General features: G+C 42.0%; 2 protein-coding genes across 3 annotated transcripts; one reads left to right on the top strand and one right to left on the bottom strand.

Moving 5' to 3' along the window:
• Positions 1 to 346: 346 nt before the first annotated feature.
• ZNF227 (zinc finger protein 227) lies at positions 347 to 21748 on the top strand. 2 transcript variants are annotated; one of them, XM_053606237.1, is made up of 6 exons: positions 347 to 388; positions 6709 to 6778; positions 7576 to 7622; positions 9932 to 10058; positions 11821 to 11916; positions 19240 to 21748. In XM_053606237.1, exons 3-6 carry the CDS (start codon positions 7578 to 7580, stop codon positions 21339 to 21341), a joined length of 2370 nt encoding a protein of 789 aa, XP_053462212.1. In that variant the 5' UTR covers positions 347 to 388; positions 6709 to 6778; positions 7576 to 7577; the 3' UTR covers positions 21342 to 21748. The 2 variants fall into 2 exon arrangements, with proteins under 2 accessions (XP_053462212.1, XP_053462213.1); XM_053606238.1 differs by lacking the exons at positions 347 to 388; positions 6709 to 6778; positions 7576 to 7622; positions 9932 to 10058; positions 11821 to 11916 and adding an exon at positions 18410 to 18476.
• Positions 15658 to 16857, bottom strand: LOC128596652 (cysteine-rich PDZ-binding protein-like). The gene has a single exon (XM_053606246.1). It carries the CDS (start codon positions 16159 to 16161, stop codon positions 15856 to 15858), a length of 306 nt encoding a protein of 101 aa, XP_053462221.1. The 5' UTR covers positions 16162 to 16857; the 3' UTR covers positions 15658 to 15855.
• Positions 21749 to 23109: the final 1361 nt, after the last annotated feature.

Below are 23109 nucleotides of genomic sequence, written 5' to 3'. Positions count from 1 at the left end.
GTGTCTCGCTCTGGCTCAGGCTGGTCTCGAACCTTTGAGCTCAGGAAATGCACTCGCCTCAGCCTCCCAAATGTTGGGAGTATAGGCGTGACACACCGCGCCCGGCGTGTAGAAGGTTTTCTTTTGGCTTTGTTTCTCCGTTTTTTGTCTTTTTGTTTTTCTGGTCTCACCCTGCTTTCGGTTAATCTCTAAGGGGGCGGGGCACAGAGGGTTCTTCCGCCCCTTGGATTTCTGGGACGTGTAGTCGGTAATAAACGGGCCGCTAGGGGGCGGGCTGTGGCTCCGGTTCCCCTCGGGCCTTCTGGGAAATGTAGTTCGGGGGCTCTGGGTAGTGAGAGCCACTTCCGCCCCGGGAAACTAAGGCCGCCACCGTCTTTCGGTTCGGGAGGTGAGTCAACACTGCACCCAGGTTATCACTCCGCGCCTTTTCAGCCTGAGCGTGAGACTAATCGCTACCCAGCTGTCAGTCTTAGGATGGAGAAGTGGCGGCCGCCGGCGGAGGCAGGGAGGCAGAGGGTGGAAGTTCGTATTCCCTCATCTGTCCTCCCCCACTTACCGAGCTGCGCTGCTGTGTCGGTATGATCCAGAGCCGGTTACTTACTATCTCTGCGTTCTAGTTTCTCATCTGTAAAACGTCAATAAAGAGTAGTTGCTGGGTAGAGATGTAATTAGAATTAAATGAAACAATACATTTGGAAAGCATAGTGGTGGCCCCTGATAACAAGGTGTCTTTTGCTATCGATACAGTAATTCCCGCACAAGCGCCCCTTTTACTGGAGACCCCAGTGAAGAGAGAAATAAGGTCATGGATGGAGGAGAAAGCCAGGGCCCTTCTGTCACATCTATTAGGAGAACCAGCTTTTCCCGAACTCTTACTGTTTTTCTTTTTTTTTCTGTTATGTTCTTTTCTTTCTTTCTTTTTTTTTTTTTTGTAGAGACAGAGTCTCACTTTATGGCCCTTGGTAGAGTGCCGTGGCCTCACACAGCTCACAGCAACCTCCAACTCCTGGGCTTAAGCGATTCTCTTGCCTCAGCCTCCCGAGTAGCTGGGACTACAGGCGCCCGCCACAACGCCCGGCTATTTTTTTGTTGCAATGTGGCTGGGGCAGGGTTTGAACCTGCCACCCTCGGTATATGGGGCCGGCGCCCTACCCACTGAGCCGCAAGTACCGCCCTGACCATTTTTATTTTAAGGCGTTTTTCTGTGGACTATTGATGAAGTAGGTCCTTCTCTTAAGGATGAGGAAAATGAGGCAGAGAGATTTATATTACTTTCCCAAAGTCATTCAACTTAGTTATTAAGAGTGGTTTTGGAATTGAGCTGCAGCTTTTTTTTTTTTTTCAGAGCCTGTGATTTTTAACCCCAAATGATATAGTCATCTAAAATTATGTCAAATTGTAGGTAATCCATATAGCCAAAGGAAATCAGCCCTAGGAAGGTGGGTATAGACTTTACTGTGGAAGACCTGGAAAGCTGCGTAGATGAATTTTGAACTTTTAGGGAAAAAAGATCTCGTTTATTTAATTTCATTCCATGTCAAATAAAATATGTCACATCCTAGTTATAGCAGAAATGATTATAGAGGTACACTATCCAGTTCAGTAGCTATAAGCCACGTATACCTTATGGACACTTGGCTAGTCCACACTAACATAGTCTTTAATGTGAAATACACAGTGGATTTTAAAGATGGTACAAATAATGCAAATTGGCTCAGCAGTACTTTTTTGTATTGAGTAATTGGAATGGTAATATTTTGGATAATTGGCTTAAATAAAATATATGGTTAAAAGTAATTTTTATTTTTGTTCACTTCACTTGTTTTGGTTTCTTTTTTCTTTTCTTTTTTTTTCTTGAGACAGATCCTCAAGCTGTCGCCCTGGGTAGAGTGCTATGGCATCTCAGTTCACAGTAACCTCCAGCTCCTGGGCTCAAGGGATTCTCCTGCCTCCTCCTCCCAAGTAGCTGGGACTACAGGTGCCTGCCACAACACCTGGCTATTTTTTATTTTTATTTTTTTGGTTGTAGCCATCATTGTTGTTTTGGCGGGCCTAGCTGGATTCGAACCCACCAGCTCAGGTGCATGCGGCAGGTGACTTAGCTGGTTGAGCCATAGGCCCGGAGCCTTGGTTTCTTTTTTTTCTGCCTTTTTAAAATGTCATTGCTAGAAAATTTAAAACTACACATATGACTCAATATTGGACAGTAATGTTATAGGTAATGCAGGTAATATAAAATGAACAAACAATAACAAAATTACTTACAATGAAACCGTTAACACTTTATTGTGGTTTCCTTTTTTTTTTTTTCTTGAGACAGAATCTCAAGCTGTCGCCCTGGGTAGAGGGCTGTGGCATCACAGCTCACAGCAACCTCAAACTCATGGGCTTAAGCGATTCTCTTGCCTCATCCTCCCAAGTAGCTGGGACTACAGGCATCCGCCATAATGCCCAGCTATTTTTTTGTTGCAGTTGTCATTATTGCTTAGCAGGCCTGGGCCTGGTGGGTTTGAACCTGTATGTGGCTGGCACCCTGCCAGCTGAGCTATGGGTGCCACCTCATGTGGTTTTCTTTAATATGTGCTGTATAGATGTTTCTCAAAACGGGTTTAGTATTCTGTGTAGTTATTTTTTTTTTCCCTTTGTTATGGAAAATTTTAACCATATACAACTCTAAAGAGAATAATACAGTGAATCCCATGTAATCAACACTTAATTTCAAAATTTGTTGCAAACTATCTATTCTCCCTATGTTTTACTAGAGTATTTTAGACATATCCCAAATATCAGGGCACTTTTTTTTTTAGAGACAGTGTCACTTTATAGCCCTCGGTAGAGTGCCATGGCATCACAGCTAACAGCAACCTCCAACTCCTGGGCTTAGGCGATTCTCTTGCCTCAGCCTCCGGAGCAGCTGGGACTGCAGGCACCCGTCACAATGCCTGGCTGTTTTTTTGTTGCAGTTTGGCCGGGGCTGGGCTTGAACCCGCCACCCTTGGTATATGGGGCTGGTGCCCTACCCACTGAGCTGCAGGTGCTGCTCTTTTTTTTTTTTTTTTTTTTGAGACAGAATCTCACTCAGTCTCCCTGGGGTTGAGTGCTGTGGTGTTACTACTCACAGCAACCTCAAACTCATGGGCTCAAGTGAGTCTCTTGCCTCAGCCTCACGAGTAGCTAAGACTATAGTGCCCACTACAACAACCAGCTATTTTTCAGAGATGAGGTCTCACTCTTGCTTAGAGCTGGTCTCAACTCGTGAGCTCCAACAATCAACTTGCCTCAGCTTCTCAGTAGTGCTAGGGTTACAGGTGTGAGCCACCGACCTGGCCAGGTCACCTTTTCTTTCTTTCTTTCTTTTTTTTTTTAATTATTAAATCAGCTGTGTACATTAATGCAATCAAGGGGCACCATACACTGGTTTTATAGACCACTTGACATATTTTCATCACACTGGTTAACATAGCCTTCCTGGCATTTTCTTAGTTATTGTTTTAAGACATTTATATTCTACATTTAGTAAGCTTCACATGTACCCTTGTAAGATGCACCGTAGGTGTCAGGTCACCTTTTTGTAAATTCTGCCATGACTTCTGAAACTAAAGGTTTGTTTCGGCATTTACTCAGTACATTATTTATCTTTTTACGTTCTTTTTCTTTCAGGCTTTTTTTTTTTTAATGAGACAGAGCCTCAAGCCCTTGCCCTGGGTAGAGTGCTATGGCATCATAGCTCACAGCAACCTCCAACTTCTGGGCTCAAGCGATTCTCCTGCCTCTGCCTCCCAAGTGACTGGGACTATAGGTGCCCGCCTCAATGCACGGCTATTTTTTTTTTTGGTTGCAGCTGTCATTGTTGTTTGGTGGCCCGGGCTGGATTGGAACCCGCCAGCTCAGGTGTATGTGGCTGGTGCCTTAGCTGCTTGAGCCACAGGTGCTGAGCCTCTTTCAGGTGTTTTTATCATATTTTAACAGTGTCTGTTAGAATATAGTTGAATTTTTTTTTTAATGCAGTCTGGAAAAATCTGTTTGTTAATATGCATGTGTATGTTTCTACCATATATGAGTGTGTGTTTTTAATTTACATGCTTTGCATTCCTTTTTGTTTTTTTCGTCTTCAGTTATTCCCTTTTATTCGTTCTCAACTGGTTTTGAATTTATATGGTTTTGTGTCATTCTTTTAATTTTTTAAAATTACTCTCTTGCCAGGTGCAGTGGCTCATGCCTGTAATCCTAACACTCTAGGAGGCTGAGGTGTGTGGATTGCCTGTGCTCACAGGTTCAAGACCAGCTTGAGCAAGAGTGAGACCCCCTCTCTAAAAATAGCCAGGCTTGTGGTGGGCCCCTGTAGTCCCAGCTACTTGGGAGGCCGAAGCAACAGAATTGCTTGAGCCCAGGAGTTTGAGGTTGCTGTGAGCTGTGACACTATGGCACTCTATTGAGGGCAACAAAATGACAATCTGTTTCAAAAACAAAAAATTTACTCTTTCTCAACAAATGCTAAATTTATTCACTAGGTATTCTTATTCTGAAAAATATAGAGACTAAAAAAATACTTACAATTAAATGAAGTACCTTTTTTTAAAATATAGGCTAGGTTTTTTGGTCCCTGTTTTAGTATAACCACCCTCAAAATTTGTCATTATACTTCTCGGAGTTGTTTTTTTTTTTCCTTTTTTTTTTTCTAGAGACAAAGTCTTACTTTATCGCCCTCGGTAGAGTGCCGTGGTGTCACAGCTCACAGCAACCTCCAACTCCTGGGCTTAGGCAATTCTCCTCCCTCAGCCTCCCGAGTAGCTGGGACTACAGGCGCCTTCCAGAACGCCTGGCCATTTTTTTTGTTGCAGTTTGGCAGGTTTGAACCTGCCACCCTCGGTATATGGGGCCGGCGCCCCACCCACTGGGCCACAGGCCTCACCCTCGGAGTTTGTTTTTTTTTTGCAGTTTTTGGCCCAGGCTGGGTTTGAACCTGCTACCTCCAGCATATGGGGCCGCGCCCTACTCCTTTGAGCCACAGGTGTTGCCCCCCTTGGAGTTTTTTTTTAAACAAAGATGATGATGCCAGTATTTTACAAATGTTTTTTTACCATCACTTCTTGAAGTTCACCTTTCAGGGTTCACATAGTTATACATTTTCTTCATTTCTGCTCAACTAAAATATTGTTTTTTTCATTGAATACAGGGGTGACAATTATTTTGTTTCTTCACTTTGGGGATAATATTCACTTGGTTTTTGTGTGTGTGTGTGTGTTTTTCTTTTCTTTTTTTTTTTGTAGAGACAGAGTCTCACTGTACCGCCCTCGGTAGAGTGCCGTGATGTCACACAGCTCACAGCAACCTCTAACTCTTGGGCTTACGCGATTCTCTTGCCTCAGCCTCCCGAGTAGCTGGGACTACAGGCGCTCGCCACAACACCCGGCTATTTTTTTGTTGCAGTTTGGCCGGGGCTGGGTTTGAACCCGCCACCCTCGGCATATGAGGCCGGCACCCTACTCACTGAGCCACAGGCGCCGCCCTCTTTTTTTTTTTTTTTTTGAGACAGAGTCTCATTATGTCACCCTTGCTAGAGTGCTATGGCATCACAGCTCACAGCAACCTCCAACTCTTGGGCTTAAGTGATTCTCTTGCCTCAGTCTCCCAAGTAGCTGGGACTACAGGTACCCGCTACAATGCCTGGCTATTTTTTTGTTGTTGTTGCAGTTGTCATTGTTGTTTAGCAGGCCCATAGCCCCGTGTATGTGGCTGGCACCCTAACCACTGAACTAAAGGTGCTGAGCCAATATTCACTTGTTTTAAGTCTCCATTCTGTTACCTTATTTCTGTTATTCTAATTGTTGTTTCTTGTAGGTAAGATTGTTTTTGTTGTTTTCAGTTTTTTGTGTTTGTTTAGTCTTTTGCATTCCTAAATTGTGCTGTGATTTGTTCTGTTTAGGAATGTATTTGATTCTTCAGAATTTTATATATTTAATTCAGAATGTATTATATTCTTCAGAATTTCTGTGAATTCATGTCTTTTATCAGTTGTAGGAAATCCTCAGCAATTATCTCTTGAAATTAAGGCACTCTGTCATTTCCTCCATTCTGTTCTTCTCACATTCGTATTAGACAAATGTCATAGCCTCTTAATTTATCTTTAATGTTTCTTGATCTTTTCTTTCTTTGAGACAGAGTTTCACTTTGTCACCCTGGGTAGAGTGCTGTGGCGTCACAGTTCCCAGCAACCTCAAACTCCTGTGTTTAAGTGATTCTCTTGCCTCAGCCTCCCAAGTAGCTGGGACTACAGGCGCCCGCCACAACCCCTGGCTATTTTTGGAAATGGGTTCTCATTATAGCTCAGGCTGGTCTTGAACTTGTGAGCACTTTAGGCAATCCAAAATGCTAGGATTATAGGCGTGAGCCACCGTGCCTGGCCTTTCTTGATTTTTTTTTTTGGTTTGTTCTTACTCTTTGGTATGTATTTTTATCTCCATGCTCATAGGATAAAAAGGATTTACCAGTGATCCTTTTCTGTCTTCATGAAGTAAATTGACCTGAAATGATTCTAGAAAAGTAATACCAGTATCAATAAAGTATTACTAGCTAGGCAACAAATTACAAAGTAAGAAGACATTTTAAGTTCAAATTAGGCTTTTTGGAAATTAAAGGTGACTTTCATAAGAAAGCAATGTTGCAAACAAAGTTTATGATGTACTGTATCATCTGCTTTTTTTGTAGCTACAAAAGAAGACTCCTGGTTCTTAGAACTTTGCATCTACTCTTTTAATTCTTGGGACAATCCTATGAGGTAGGTATAATTTACACTTCTTTTTTTATTTTTTTTTTTGAGACAGTCTCACTGTGTCACCCTCGCTAGAGTGCCTGTGGTGTCACAGCTCAGAGAACCTCCAACTCTTGGGCTTAAGCGATTCTGTTGCCTCAGGCTCCCAAGGATCTGGGAGTACAGGCACCTGCCACAATGCCCGGCTTTTTTTGTCATTGTTGAGTTGTCATTGCTGCTTTAGCAGGCCCAGGCCTGGTTCGAACCCACCAGCCTCCGTGTATGTGGCTGATGCTAAGCCAACTTCAAACTGTTGGGCTCAAGCAATCCTTTTGCCTCAGCCTCCTGAGTAGCTGGAACTACATGTGCCCGTCACAATGCCCAGCTTCAATTTGCACTTCTTATCTTGTTCTCATTGTATAAATGACAAAATTGAGGCACAGAGGTTTTTTTAATATCCCTAAGGTTACAATGATGGTAAGTATCATTTCTAGCTATTAAACCCAGGCACTTCATTCTAGAGGCAACTTCTTTTCACATTGTCTTTCATTTCCTACCATCCCCACGATCAGAAACTCTTATAGTAGAGATACTGCATTTGGCTATGCAGATGGTTCACTGCCCAGTGGTATTCAACTGAAATCCTATTAGTAGCCGGAATTTAGTTCATACTGTGCTTATGAAGCTATATGTGACTGCATCTGTCTGGATGTTGTCTGGATGTCTTGTATAATTTCCACAAAAATACACACACACACACACACACACACACACACTAATGGCAGCTTAGGTCTGTAACTCATGGCTTCTTTGGTCTTCCCCAGTAATGCCTTCTTGTGACTCTGACCCAGAGAAAATGACCAGGTTCCAGGTAAGTAAGATGTTCCTTTCTATTCCCTGCAGATGTAACTTTATTTCTCAAAGATTAGGCACATCTTTTTTCTCTTTTTCTGGAATGGTTAAAGAAAACAACAGATCTTCAGTGTATGTTGTATGGCAGATATGTGTATGTTCTGTTTGTTTTCGTTTATCACCTTTATTATTTTACAAACAATCTCAGAAAAAAATAATAGAAACTTGGGCGGCGCCTGTGGCTCAAGGAGTAGGGAGCCGGCCCCATAATACCGGAGGTGGCCCATTCAAGCCTGGCCCTGGCCAAAAATTGTAACAACAACAACAAAAATAGAAACTTAAACAGTCAAAAATAATCTACACTACTACCCTACTTTTAAATTAGCCTTTTCCACTTTCCCATAAGTCTTTTTCATATGGATTTGTAACTGTGTATTTGCAATGTAGGAATAGATGAAATTTTAAATTGTGTTTTCTTCACTTTATTATATCATCTGCATTTTAAGTGCCATTGAATTGCAATAGCCTGTAAAATAAAATAAAAACTATTCCTTATTCAGACTTAAGAATTTTACTACTTTAAAGTAAATGCAGTTGATACTTTTGCTACATAGAAATTTTGCCCTTGAAATGCAATTCTAGTGGAATTCTGCATTGTTTGTCCTTAAAAGTTTTTTTTTTTTTTTTTGTAAAGACAGAGTCTTACTTTATCGCCCTCAGTAGAGTGCTGTGGCATCACACAGCTCACAGCAACCTCCAACTCCTGGGCTTAGGCTATTCTCTTGCCTCAGCCTCTCAAGTAGCTGGGACTACTGGCTATTTTTTTGTTGTTGCAGTTTGGCCGGGGCTGGGTTTGAACCTGCCAACCTCGGTATATGGGTCCAGTGCCCTACCCACTGAGCCACAGGCACCGCCCATGTCCTCAAAAAGTTTTAGTAACTTTTTTTTTTTTTGCCGTGGCATCACACAGCTCACAGCAACCTCCAACTCCTGAGCTTAGGCGATTCTCTTGCTTCAGCCTCCCGAGTAGCTGGGACTATAGGCAGCCGCCTCAACGCTCAGATATTTTTTTGTTTTAGTTTGGCTGGGGCCGGGTTTGAACCCGCCATCCTCAGTATATGGGGCTGGTGCCCTACTCACTGAGCCACAGGTGCTGCCCCAGTTTTAGTAACTCTTTTAAGTTGAAGAGATTCATGTCTAAATTTCATGATGGTTCCCTCAGGTATTTTGTAAACAAATCATCCGAAGTATGAGTTGGTGTAGTACTATTATTATTATTTTTTTTTAGAGAGACAGAGTTCACTTTGTCACTCTTGGTAGAGTGCTGTGGCATCATAGCTCACAGCAACCTCAAACTCTTGTGCTTAAGCGATTCTCTTGTGACAGCCTCCCAAGTAGCTGGGACTACAGGCGCCCGCCACAATGTCTGGCTATTTTTGTTGTTGTTACAGTTTGGCCGGGGCTGGGTTTAAACCCACCACCCTGGGTATATTGGGCCAGCGCCCTACTCACTGAGCCACAGGCGCCACCCTTGGCTATTTTTTCTATCTTTAGTAGAGACAGGATCTCACTTTTGCTCAGGCTGGTCTAGAACTCCTGAGCTCAAGCAGTCCACCCTCCTCAGCCTCCCAGAGGTCTAGGGTTGCAGGCTGAGCCACCAGGCCAGGCTTGCTTTCAAAATTTTAAAAGTAAATATTCCAGGACTTTATAATTTCTGCTTCTTGACTAAGATCTCTCTAAAATGATTTTTGCGATACTGATTACAAGTTAAAAATCTCTAATTAATTATATATGATTTGGATTGGTTAAAGATAAATTATCATTTCCAAGGACTATACTTATGCAATCATAAAATGAGATGAAAGAGATCATAATATTAGGATAATAATTGTTCAAATTTATTGAACATTTGTGATGTGCCAGGCACCATTCTAAGTATCTTACATATATTCACTAATCTAATCCTTTCAAACACATTATGATTTAGATACTGTCATAGAGAAGAGGAAATTGAGATAGTGAGAGATTAAGGAATTTGCCCAGGGTCCTGTAACTCATAAAGGACATAGCCTTGAAATTTGTTATCAGGTAGCCTGACTCCAGAGCCTGTGCCTTAACTAGCTGTGAATGAAAACAGAGGAAGAGCTATTATATACCTGTCCTGGAAGATTGCCGAAGGCCTGTGAACTCTGGAAACATGGGGAGACAAACAGAGTAGGACAACTGTTGGAACTAAAAATTGACTCTCAGAATCTGTAACAGTTGGTAGCATCCTTATTTCAGTGGAGGTTCGTTGTAAGATTAAGGTACATGTGCCTGATGTTGTAGGAGGCGGTGACATTCAAGGACGTGGCTGTGGTCTTCACTAGGGAGGAGCTGGGGCTGCTGGACCTTGCCCAGAAGAAGCTGTATCGAGATGTAATGGTGGAGAATTTTAAGAACCTGGTTGCAGTAGGTGAGGATAGGAACCCTCTGACACTTAACCTCAACTGCTTTGACAGTCTCTGTGTCCTCAGGTTTTTTTTTTTTGGAGACAGAGCCTCAAGCTGTCATCCTGGGTAGAGTGCTGGGGCATCATAGCTCATAGCAACCTCCAGCTCCTGGGCTCAAGCGATTCTCTGCCTCTGCCTCCCAAGTAGCTGGGACTACAGGCACTGCCACAACACCCAGCTATTTTTTGGTTGCAGCCATCATTGTGTTTGGCAGGCCGAGGCTGTTGGATTTGAACCTGCCAGCTCAAGTGTATGTGGCTGGCACCTCAGCTGCTTGAGCCACAGGCGCTGAGCCGTCCTCAAGCTTTGGATCTTTTGAAATGGTTCTCTGCTTTTGTTTTTTTTTTTTTTTTGTAGAGACAGAGCCTCAAGCTGTCACCCTAGGTGGAGTGCTGTGACATCACAGCTTACAGCAACCTCTAGCTCCTGGGCTTAAGCAATTCTCTTGCCTCCGCCTCCCAAGTAGGTGGGACTACAGGCACCTGCCACAATGCCTGGCTATTTTTTGGTTGCAGCCATCATTGTTGTTTGGCAGGCCCGGGCTGGATTCGAACCCGCCAGCTCAGGTGTGTGTGGCTGGCGCCTTAGCTGCTTGAACCACAGACGCTGAGCCTGGTTCCCTGCTTTTAAAGACAAAAGTTTTTCTAATCCCTAGGATAATAGGGATAGATTTTTCTGCTCTTTCTGCTTAGGCACTTTTCTGTCTTTTAAATCACTAGTTCTCAAGTAGGGATGATTTTTTCCCCAAAGGACATTTGGCGATATCTAGAGACTTTGGTTGTCACAGCTGGGGGAAGGGTACTCTTGGCATCTATTGGGTAGTGGCTAGGGTTGCTACTACATTCTGTATAATACACAGGACAGCCTCCACGACAGAGAATTAACTAGTCCAAAACAGTAGGGCTGCAACTGAGAAACCCTATTTTTCTTGTTTTTTTTTTTTTTTTTTTGAGACAGAGCCTTACTCTGTTGCCCTAGGCTAGAGTGCCATGGTGGTCTCTTAGCTCACAGCAACCTCAAACTCTTGGGCTCAAGCCCTCCCCTTGCCTCAGTCTCCTGAGCAGCTGGAACTACAGGCACTCCCCACAACACCCGGCTAGTTTTTCTGTTTTTAGTAGAAACAGGGTCTTATTCTTGCTTAGGCTGGTCTTGAACTCCTGAACTCAAGCAATCCACCTGCCTAGGCCTCCCAAAGTGCTAGGATTAGAGGCATGAGCCACCATGCCCAGCCTAGAGAAACCCTGTTTTAAACGGATAATTTATCTTCTATACTTTTTCTTTTGAATACTTTGTCTTTCAAATTGTGATTGAGACCCATTGGTGGGCCATGAAATCAACTTTATGCATTTTATTGATTTTTTCCAATGAAATAGAATAAAATAGACAATATCAGAGTTCCTTTTCAAGAATCACACACATTTCAAAAAAAACACTGACCATTTTCATTGAGTGATATGAGATTGAGTTGGAAATTCAATGACAACAAACATTGGCTAAATCTAATTTGATATATACATATATATATATATATATATATATATATATACACATATATATATATGTATATGAACTAGGCCATGACCTAAATTGCTTATTGCAGTTCATGATCCAAAAAGTTCTTAAAATATCACTTTAAAGGTTCTAAGGATCGTAAGATACAGACAACAATATATTTCTGTCGTGTTTTCATCTTAAGTATATATTTATCTTTCTATGATTTCACAGGGCATCTTCCCTTCAAACCAGATATGGTATCCCAGTTGGAAGTAGAAGAAAAGCTTTGGGTAATGGAAACAGAAACCCAAAGAAATGGGCATTCTGGTGAGAACTATGTAGCTTTTCTTTCAGGTACTAGCTAATCTGCATCTTGCCACACCCATAATTACCATCCTTGTCTGAGCGCTGTCATCTCTCACCTGGATTATGACAATAGCATCCATGGTGGTTTCCATGATTCCTTCCTTGCATTTCTGTAATCCATTCATTCATTCTCCACATGGTAGCCAGAGTGGTGCTATAAAAAGCACAATTAGATCATACCATTCCTCTGCTCAGAACCCTTCCTATTTCACACAAAGTCATTATACAAGACCACAAGACCCTGTCTGATCTGGTCTCCTCACCAAGTTTCTCTTTGATCTCCTATCCCTTTCCCTTTGCTTAGATCATCCTGGCTGTATTGGCTGCCCATAGAGTGTATCTTAGATACCCTAAGTTCCTCTGTTTTTTGGCCTTTGATTAGCTCTTTTCTCTGCCTTAGTATAGAGTTTCCCCAGCCCTCCTTTATTCCACTCAAATTGTTACTTGAGTTTTATCTTATTAGTGAGGCCTTCTGTGTTTAAATTTACTGTATATATTTAAAATACCATCTTCTCATTCTCCATCCCTTTATCCTGCCTTGTTTTGTTATCTAAGCACTCACTAATCACCTTCTGACCTAATAATATAGTGGAACGTCCATAGTTGACCTCCCTATATTGACCACATCCTTATGTTGACCTAATTTTCATAGCCTGGACATATACTACAGTTATGTATCAGTAGAGTGTGCTTAGTTCCTTATATAGACCACCTCTACATGTTGACTAGTTTGGTACAGGCCTTTGGTTGTTCAACTTACAGAGGTTCTCCTGTACTTGTTGAATGAATGAATGATCTTTTTTTTTTTTTTTTAGACAGAGTCTCACTATGTCAATAGAGTGCTGTGGCATCACAACTCACAGCAACCTAAAACTCTTGGGCTCAACTGATTCTCTTGCCTCAGCCTCCCAGTAGCTGGGACTATAGGTGCTCACCGCAAAACCCGGCTATTTTTTGGTTTAGTTATCATTGTCGTTTGGCAGGCCTGAGCTGGATTTCAACCTGCCAGCTCTGGTGTACGTGGCTGGTGTGTAGTCACTGAGCTACAGGTGCCGAGCAATGAATGAATAATTTAAATAATTATTCTTTTGAATAGGAGTGAAGACCCTCTCCTCCTAGCTTCTCCTAACCCATGATACCAGCCTTCTCCGTTCAGGAAGAGTACCTCTTCTGTGCACGCAGCTAGCTTGTTCTCTCTCCACCTATCCTTTCCATGCCCTCCATTCTTTCTCTCAGCTGCCCTTTTCACTTCACTTTTTTGTCCCCCTTTCCTTTCTCCTTCTTGCCTTTCTCTTTGATTTGCATATTCCTCAGGCCTATCCATTTAAAAACTAAAAGTAAAAATTATTTCTAGAGGATATAAATTTATATAATCTCTCCCCACCCCCAGAATAGAACAGAGAGGCTTACCTGCTAACATGACAAACTAGACACCAAATTCTGTCAGCAGTTGGTAGGTAGAATTCATCTTTTTTTGTCCATCTTTCCTTTTTAGGTCTACATGCTGTTTCGTGTTTGATGAGTTTGGGAGTGTTAGATACTTGCTTCACTTTACTGGTTGCATTTTTATATGCAGGCTTTGTCTTGGGAATTATCCTAAGTTAATCATTTTTGCATAACAGACAAAGTCTCTTTTAACAAGTCTGATAGTATTTTCTGCAATTCTTTCTCAAAGGTCTTTTTTTACCTCTTAACATCAACATGTTTCAGGATTTTGCAGCCATATTCCATGGAAAAATAATATTTAAAAACATACTTTTTTTCGGGTAGTGCCTGTGGATCAGTGAGTAGGGTGCTGGTCCCATATACTGAGGGTGGTGAGTTCAAACCCAACCCTGGCCAAACTGCAACAATAAAAAAAATTAAAAAAAAAAAAAAACATTCTTTTTTTCTTTTGAGACATAGTCTCACTTGGGTAGAGTGCCATGGCATCGTAGTTCACAGCAACCTCAAACTCTTGGGCTCAAGCGATCCTCTTGCCTCAGCCTCCTGAGTAGCTGGGACTACGGGCACTTACTACAACACCTGGCTATTTTTTTAGAGATGGGGTCTTGCTCTTACTCAGGCTGGTCTTGAAATCCTGAGCTCAAGTAATCCCCTAGCCTCAGCCTCCCAGAGTGCTAGGACTACAGGCAGGAGCCATGACACCTGGCCTAAAAACATTCTTTTTTTTTTTTTCACTCACCACTATACTAACGAGGATAAAAACATTCTTTATAGGTCAAAGAAGCATAGATTAAAAGAACTTGTTTTTATAAAATTTTTTTTTTTTTTTGAGACAGAGGCTCACTTTGTCACCCTCAGTAGAGTGCTGTGGCATCACAGCCCACATCAAAGTTTTGGGCTTGAATGATTCTCTTGCCTCAGCCTCCCAAGTGGCTGGGACTACAGGTACCCACCACAATGCCCAGCTATTTTTAGAGGTCTCACTGTGGCTCAGGCTGGTCTCAAACCTGTGAGTTCAGTCAATCCACTTGCCTTGGCCTCCCAGTGTGCTAGGATTACAGGTGTGAGCCACCATGCCCAGCCTATAAAGACTTTTTTTTTTTTTGCTTTGTTCCATTTATTTCTTTTTGAAAGGCAAGGGAGGAGGTAAAAAAAAGTTTGGTTTTACTTCAAAGAGCTTTTCTTAAAGAGTGGTGATTCATTTTCATTATACATGACAATATGGACAGACACTGTTCTTTTGGTTTTCATGACAATTCAATATGTGTACTATACATGCATGTTTTTCTGAAATCCAGTGTATTCGTTTGTGCTCTTGTTCATATATGGGAAGAATCCAACTTGTCTTTGATTTGGTTCTGGGCTAATTATTAATGAGCCATTCAGGAATAATGGCTTCAAACCTTTAATCATCCTGTGAAACTGCAATTAATTAAGAGTCCACTGATTCTGGCTCAGCGCCTGTGGCTCAAGCGGCTAAGGCGCCAGCCACATACTGAGCTGGCAGGTTCCAATCCAGCCCGGGGCTGCCAAACAATGATGGCTGCAACCAAAAAATAGCCGGGTGTTGTGGCAGGCGCCTGTAGTCCCAGGTACTTGGGAGGCGGAGGCAAGAGACTCACTTGAGCCCAGGAGTTGGAGGTTGCTGTGAGCTGTGATGCTACAGCACTTTACCCAGGGTGACAGCTTGAGGCTCTGTCTCAAAAAAAGAGTCCACTGATTCTAAGAACTATGCCACCAATAACAAAAGGAGAGAAGAATTTCAAGTCTGCATGCCAAGTTTAGAGCAAAATATCTGTAATCTTCTTCTCACTTTTGTATTATTTATAAATAGGGGAGAGGGGATAAGAATTACATGAATAATCTTAAATAAAATGCATACAGAATACAGAATTGGGAAATGTTTTTCATTAAATTTGCCACTTATTCTAGTTCAATAAAATGCTTATAAAAAAAAATAATCAGGCTCGGTGCCTGTGGCTCAAGCGGCTAAAGCACCAGCCACATACACCTGAGCTGGCAGGTTCGAATCCAGCCTGAGCTCACCAAACAACAATGACAGCTGCAACCAAAAAAAAAAAATAGCCGGGCGTTGTGGTGGGCGCTTGTAGTCCCAGCTACTTGGGAGGCAGAGGCAAGAGAATCTCTTGAGCCCAGGAGTTGGAGGTTGCTGTGGGCTGTGATGCTACAGCATTCTACCCAGGGCAATAGCTTGAGGCTCTGTCTCACAAAAAAAAAAGAAAGAAAGAAAACCACTTAAGGCAGAAGACTAGTTACATTGCTGCTGTTCAGAAAGTCTTGAGAGCAAAAGAATGAATACCAGTCATTCTGGTTTAAACTTAATTATTTGTCTAAAAACGTGTTATTTTGTAAGTTGAACATCTATGTTATGCCTTGAAAATTCAAAGCAGAAAAGTGAAATCACATAGAAATCCAGAAACTTCATCAATATGTCTAGACAGATGTTTGCTTGTAGTTTTTAGTATCTAAAACCTTTTTTCCACACATGGAGCAGATAGCCTTTTTGTAGGCACAGCCCTGGCAATAATGAGAACCTGGTTGGTGTACAGAAGTTTTACAGATTCTGCAAGTGGAGAACTTATTCTTTCCGTATGAATCAAATCTTGCTTTTTTCGAAGTCAAGGCTTTATTTTCATTCAGCTTTCTTCTACCACTTTCTGTGGTATTCCTAGCTCCATTCTTCCATGTATCTGGAGTGGTAACAGTACCAAGTTTCTTTTCACATTTTTCGCACACCATTCTTCCGCCATCACTCCCCTACCTGCAGAAGCCCCTATAAAGATTTCTTTAAAATCTTAGGGAGAGTGGAGACAAGTGGGTGTCATATCCTTAGGTAGAGATAGCCCTTAGGTTTAGAACACACTAGTGTGATTAGTGGATTATTATTTTGTAACATTGTCTTCCAGTGAATGTCTAACATAACCCTGATTTCTTAGACATCTTTGGATATGTAACGATTTAAACCTTCTAACCTTGGAAGTAAAAGCTATTCATAGTTGGGTGGCACCTGTGGCTCAGTGGGTAGGGTGCCAGCCCCATGTACCAAGGATGGTGGGTTCAAACCCGGCCCCAGCCAAACCGCAACAAAAAATAGCCGGGTGTTGTGGCGGCACCTGTAGTCCCAGCTACTCGGGAGGCTGAGGCAAGAGAATTGCCTAAGCCCAGGAGTTGGGAGGTTGTTGTGAGCTGTGATGCCACGGCACTCTACCCAGGGTGATAGCTTGAGGTTCTGTCTCAAAAAAAAAAAAAAAAGAAAGAAAATATCAATGCTGGTGGCTCCTGTAGCTCAAGCAGCTAAGGTGCCAACCACATACATGAGAGCTGGCGGTTCGAATCTGGCCTGGGCCTGCCAAACAATGACGACTACAACCAAGAAAAAGCTGGGCCTTGTGGCAATTGCCTGTAGTCCCAGCTACTTGAGAGGCCGAGGCAAGAGAATCAGGCAAGAGAATCGATTAAGCCCAGGAGTTGGAGGTTGCTGTGAGCTGTAACACCACAGCACTCTACCCAGAGCAATAACTTGAGGCTTTGTCTTCAAAAAAAATTATCGGTGCTAATGTGGCAGGCAGTTCCCCTCTCGCAATTTCAGCTTGGCTTCTTGGTGAAAACAGCTTCATTCATACAGCCAACTTCGCACTTACTTTCCCTTCCCTCTAATACCTAAACGATGGTGTCACCTACATGTAATAATTATTTAGCAGTTGTGAAGCAAACATTTCTGGAAGTCCAAAGGGACTGATATGCCTATGGAGATGAGGAGAGTTCTGATTAGGAAAAGAAAATTGCAGAATTTCTAAATCATTTTTCCTGTACAACTTACATCCTAATGGTATTAATCTTAGCTGATAACACAAGTAATATGAGAAGCTATTTACATGTTGCAATTACTTGACACTAAACACCAGAAGCTAGGCCATACTCTTATAGGCTAAGGGCATAGTCCTTCATAGGATAGCCTTGAACATCAGCTTTAAGTTTGAGGACTCAGATATTTTGGCCCACTTCTGACCAATTAGGTATAAATTTGAGAGTTCCTGTGATAATTTGTTAGAATGGCTTATGGAACTTGGGAAAGTAGTGTATTCACAGTTACAGTCTGTTTTTTTTTTTTAAGCTTGAGCAAATCAGAAGAGAAACAATTACAGTTTCATTATAGCAAAAAGGATACTTTTTTTTTTTTTTTTTTTTTTGAGATAGTCTCACTCTGTCAACCTGGGTGCCATGGCTTCATTGTAGCGCACAACTACTTGAAACTCTCTGGCTCAAGTGATCCTCATGCCTCAGCTTCCCAAGTAGTTGGGACTACAGGTGCCTGCCACAATGCCCAGCTAATTTGTCTGTTTTAGTAGAGACAGGGTCTCACTCTTGTTCAGGCTGGTCTCCAACTCTTGAGCTTAAGCAATCCACTTGCTTTGGCCTCCCAGAGTGCTAGCATTACCAGTGTGAGCCGCTGCACCCAGCCAGGATACAAATTAGAACCAGCAAAAGGAAGAGAGATGCATAAGGTAAAATCTGTGAGGGTTCCCTCCTACCTCCCTTTTTAAAGACTATTTAATTATTTTAAAGACTATAAAATTATTATAAAGACTATTTGATTATTTTGGGTAATCCATATCCCAAGACTGCTTGAGCTACAGGCACTGTGCCTTATTTTTTTTTTTGAGACAGAGTCTCACTCTGTCACCCTGGGTAGAGTGCCATGGTATCATAGCTCACAGCAATCTCAAACTCTTGGGCTCAAGAGATCCCTCTGCCTCAGCCTCCCAGCAGCTGGGACTACAGGCCCTTGCTATAATAGGCTAATTTTTAATTTTTTTTTTTGCAGTTTTTGGCCAGGGCAGGGTTTGAACCTGCCACCTGTGGCATATGGGGCCAGCACCCTACTCCTTTGAGCCACAGGCGCTGCCTCGTTTTTAATTTTTTAAATTAAATCAAATTAAAATGAGAGTACAATTTTTAAGTTATGTTGTTCTCACTTCCAGGGTAAAGTTCCATTTATAGAAGAGCCCCTCACCCAGGGGGCATGTTATACCACCTCACAATGTGCACATTAGGTGAGATCCTGCCTCATGGCTGCCCTCCTTCTGCCAAATATCCTCCCACCTCCTGCTTCTCTCTACTTTCAAACTGGTCTATATTAGTGTTGTATTATTCTTATGATCATGTAATTGTTTTTTTTGTTTGTTTGATTTTTTTTTTTTTTTTTTGGTTGCAGTTCAGCCGGGGCCGGGTTTGAACCCACCACCCTTGGTATATGGGGCCGGCGCCTTACCGACTGAGCCACAGGCGCCGCCCTATAATTGTTAATATATTGATTTCATATTAGTATGGAGTACACTGGATTTTTTTTCCATTTTTGCGATACTTTACTAAGAAGAACATATTTCAGTTCCATTTAAGTAAATGTAAAAGAGATGTCTGTATTTTTTAATGGCTGAATAGTATTCCATGGTATACATATACCATAGTTGTTGATCCATTTATGGGTTGATGGTAAAAAAAAACACTTAGGAGTTTTTCTATTTTTTAGTAGAGACAGGTCTCATTCTTGCCCAAGCTGGTCTCAAGCTCCTGAGCTCGAGTGATCCCCCCACCTCAGCCTCCCAGAGTGCTAGGATTATAGACATGAGCTACCACGCCTGGCTTAGACTTATGATTCTAAATGGGTCACATTTACATTTAGTGGAAAGGAGACTGATGACTAAAGGACAAGCTGACCCTTTCCCTGATTTATTAAGGCCTTGTCCTAAGTGTGAAATCCTGATATTTCTGAACGAAGAGTTTACTTATCTCTAAATATTGCCTTTTTTTAAATAGGTGGCAAGAATCAAGATAATATGGAGACTTTTCAAAAATTTGCGTTAAAATATCTTTCACATGAAGAGCTATCCTGCTGGCAAATCTGGAAACAGGTTGCAAGTGAATTAACCAGGTGTCTTCAGAGGAAGAGTTCCCACTTACTACAAGGTGCCTGTATTCAGGTTTCTGAAAATGTGAACACTATAATCAATTGTAAAGGATATAGCTCTATTTATATTGAAAATCAAGAGTTTTCAATTTTAAGAACCCAGGATCCTCTCATGAGTACATATCTGAGTGAGTCACAGAATCTGAGTAGAGGTAAGCAAATTGATTTGAAAAATAACCTTCATGTGTGTGAAGACTTCATGAAGAAATCATCATCTAATGAGCATATTAAAACTGACACAGAACAAAAACCCTACACATGTAAAGAATGTGGCAAAAACACTAGGGATGGCACTAATCAGCAGTTACTGTTAGAGAAACCCCAATTGCATAGTGATTGTGGAATGGGCTTGAGTGATAGCCCAGTACTTCCTCTACATCTGAATGTTCATATAGGACAGAAATGCTTCAGTCCAAGCTCACGTCTACAAACTCAGAGAATTCACCCAGTAGAGGAACTTGATAAATGTCATGAATCTGGGGACTGCTTCAGTAAGAATTCTTTTCATCATACAGGAGAAAAGTCCTATAGATGTGACAGTTGTGGCAAGGGGTTCAGTAGCAGCACAGGTCTTATCATTCATTACAGAACGCATACTGGAGAAAAACCTTATAAATGTGAAGAATGTGGTAAATGCTTTAGTCAAAGTTCAAATTTTCAATGCCATCAAAGAGTCCACACCGAAGAAAAACCATACAAATGTGAGGAGTGTGGTAAGGGCTTCGGTTGGAGTGTTAATCTCCGTGTCCATCAGAGGGTGCACAGGGGTGAGAAACCCTATAAGTGTGAGGAATGTGGTAAGGGCTTCACTCAGGCTGCACATTTTCACATACATCAAAGAGTCCACACTGGGGAGAAACCCTACAAATGTGACATATGTGGTAAAGGCTTTAGTCACAATTCACCGTTAATATGCCATCGGAGAGTCCACACTGGAGAGAAGCCATACAAATGTGAGGCATGTGGGAAAGGCTTTACCCGTAATACAGATCTTCATATCCATTTCAGAGTTCACACTGGAGAGAAACCCTATAAATGTAAGGAGTGTGGCAAGGGATTCAGTCAGGCTTCAAATCTTCAAGTCCATCAAAATGTCCACACTGGAGAGAAACGATTCAAATGTGAAACATGTGGGAAAGGCTTCAGTCAGTCTTCAAAGCTTCAAACCCATCAGAGAGTCCACACTGGAGAAAAGCCATATAAATGTGATGTGTGTGGTAAGGACTTCAGTTATAGATCAAATCTTAAACTACACCAAGTGATTCATACTGGAAAAAAACCATATACATGTGAGGAGTGTGGGAAGGGCTTCAGTTGGAGATCAAATCTTTACGCTCATCAGAGAGTTCACTCTGGAGAAAAACCCTATAAATGTGAGGAGTGTGATAAAAGCTTTAGTCAGGCTATAGATTTTCGAGTACATCAGAGAGTCCATACTGGAGAAAAACCATACAAATGCAGTATATGTGGTAAGGGCTTTAGTCAGTCCTCTGGTCTTCAGTCCCATCAGAGAGTCCACACTGGGGAAAAGCCATACAAATGTGACGTATGTGGAAAGGGCTTTAGATACAGTTCACAGTTTATATACCATCAGAGAGGCCACACTGGAGAAAAACCTTACAAATGTGAGGAGTGTGGGAAGAGCTTTGGTAGGAGCTTGAATCTTCGCCATCATCAGAGGGTCCACACGGGGGAGAAACCCCATATATGTGAAAAGTGTGGTAAGGCCTTCAGTCTTCCCTCAAATCTTCGAGTCCACCTGGGTGTTCACACTAGGGAGAAACTGTTTAAATGTGTAGAGTGTGGTAAGGGCTTCAGTCAGAGTGCACGCCTTCAAGCCCACCAGAGAGTCCACACTGGAGAAAAACCATACAAATGTGACATATGTGATAAGGACTTCCGTCACCGTTCGCGTCTTACCTATCATCAGAAAGTCCATACTGGCAAATAACTTTAGAAATGAAAAGTGTATTACCAAGTTTTATCAGAATACACATGTTCAAGTTTTTGGAGTGTTCGTGCTGGTGATAGACCTGTAATAATATTGAAAGATTCAGAGTCAGAATCTTATACAAATCCATCAAAATGATGACAGCCATTGTCACAGGAATAGAACTTATAGAGGAGAAATAAAGAACATGACCCTCTTGGTAAGATCCAATTAGTATAAATGATCATCTGTCAACGCGAATGTGTTGCCTGAATGTAATGTGAGAAAGGATATTTGCCATATGCTAACTCGTTTTTTGTCTCCCAGGAAGGGTTTTGGATTTTCTTTTTCCTTTGATATTATACTTACAGTTGCCATTATTTTTGCTAAAGCTGTAAAGTTATAAAAATGAATAAAATTACTGACTGCAAAGGTCTACTTTAAAAATCTTTCCTCCAAAAAAAAAAAAATCTTTCCTCCTGGCTCTGTGCTCGATGGTTAGGGTGCTGGCCACATACACCAGGGCTGGCAAGTTCAATCCCAGCCTGGGGCTGCTAAACAACAATGAAACTACAACAAAAAATAGCTGGGCATTGTGGTGGGCGCCTGTAGTCCCAGCTACTCGGGAGGCTGAGGCAAGAGAATTGCTTAAGCCCAGGAGTTGGAGGTTACTGTGAGCTGTGTGAGGCCACGGCACTCTACCGAGGGCCATAAAGTGAGACTCTGTCTCTACAAAAAAAAAAAAAAAAAAAAAAAAATCCCTGAAGCCCAAGAGTTAGAGGTTGCTAACGGCACTCTACCAAAGGCGACACAGTCAGACTCTGTATTAAAAAAAAAAAAAAAAGGCATAGATGAATAGGTATTTCTAGTTGTCACTAAACAATGGGATTTTTTTCCTTCATAAATATTTTTACATTTCTTTAAACTTACTTTGAAGTTTAAAACTTTCAGAAAAATTATGTAAAATCTCCCAAATACCTTTCTCACCTATTCACCAGTTGATAATCTGTTTGGGTTATTGTTTTGCTGACTTTAAAATGTTTATTCTTTAAAAAATTAGTTGCTTTTTATTATAGCCGTACAAAGTTATGTTTCTTTGGCCATGGAATCTTACAACTATGTTAAAATGTTACTCATCTTTGCCTAAGAAACAGTAGTTACTGTGTGTACATAGTTGACAAAATCCTCTACCATCCCACCCTAATTAATTGACAAAATAAACTACTTAATATTACAGAATTTCCAAAAAGAAAGAAAGATACAGATACACACACACACATAAACTTGTGTGGCTCAAAACACAGTATCACGCCTTATCTACAGACAAATACAATTTAGGGATTTTAAAACTCCTTTCATCGATGAAAAAATAACTTTCAGAGCTACCCTCCCCAGTCGCTGACCCCCCGCCCCCACCTCGCCCAAGAGCCGGCGCCGGGCAGCGGCCGCCCACAGGGAGCTGCCCTACCTGGGGCAAATCGACCGCGTCCTCCGGCTGCGGCTCCCACCGGCACCGGCACCCTGTTGGCGTTCGGCGTGCAGGTAGCTGCAGCCTGGGAGATGAGCTACCTCTGCTGACAACCAAACGTGCGTTCTGGAAGGGCGTTTTGGAGGAGTCGCTGCGATTTATCAAGGGATCCACAAACGCTAAGTACTGTCTCCCAAGGGGGTGAAAATCTGGGAGTGTACAGAGGCTTCTTCGGGTGTAGACACTCCTCTAAGACCAATGAGCTGCTGCAAGAAGCCCACTGACTAGGAAAGAGCTATGGGCCAAAGTTGAATTGAACAG

This window comes from Nycticebus coucang, chromosome 10, assembly GCF_027406575.1.
Source record: "Nycticebus coucang isolate mNycCou1 chromosome 10, mNycCou1.pri, whole genome shotgun sequence".
Classification (NCBI taxonomy): domain Eukaryota; kingdom Metazoa; phylum Chordata; class Mammalia; order Primates; family Lorisidae; genus Nycticebus; species Nycticebus coucang.
This window is presented reverse-complemented; position numbering and strand designations above follow the sequence as displayed.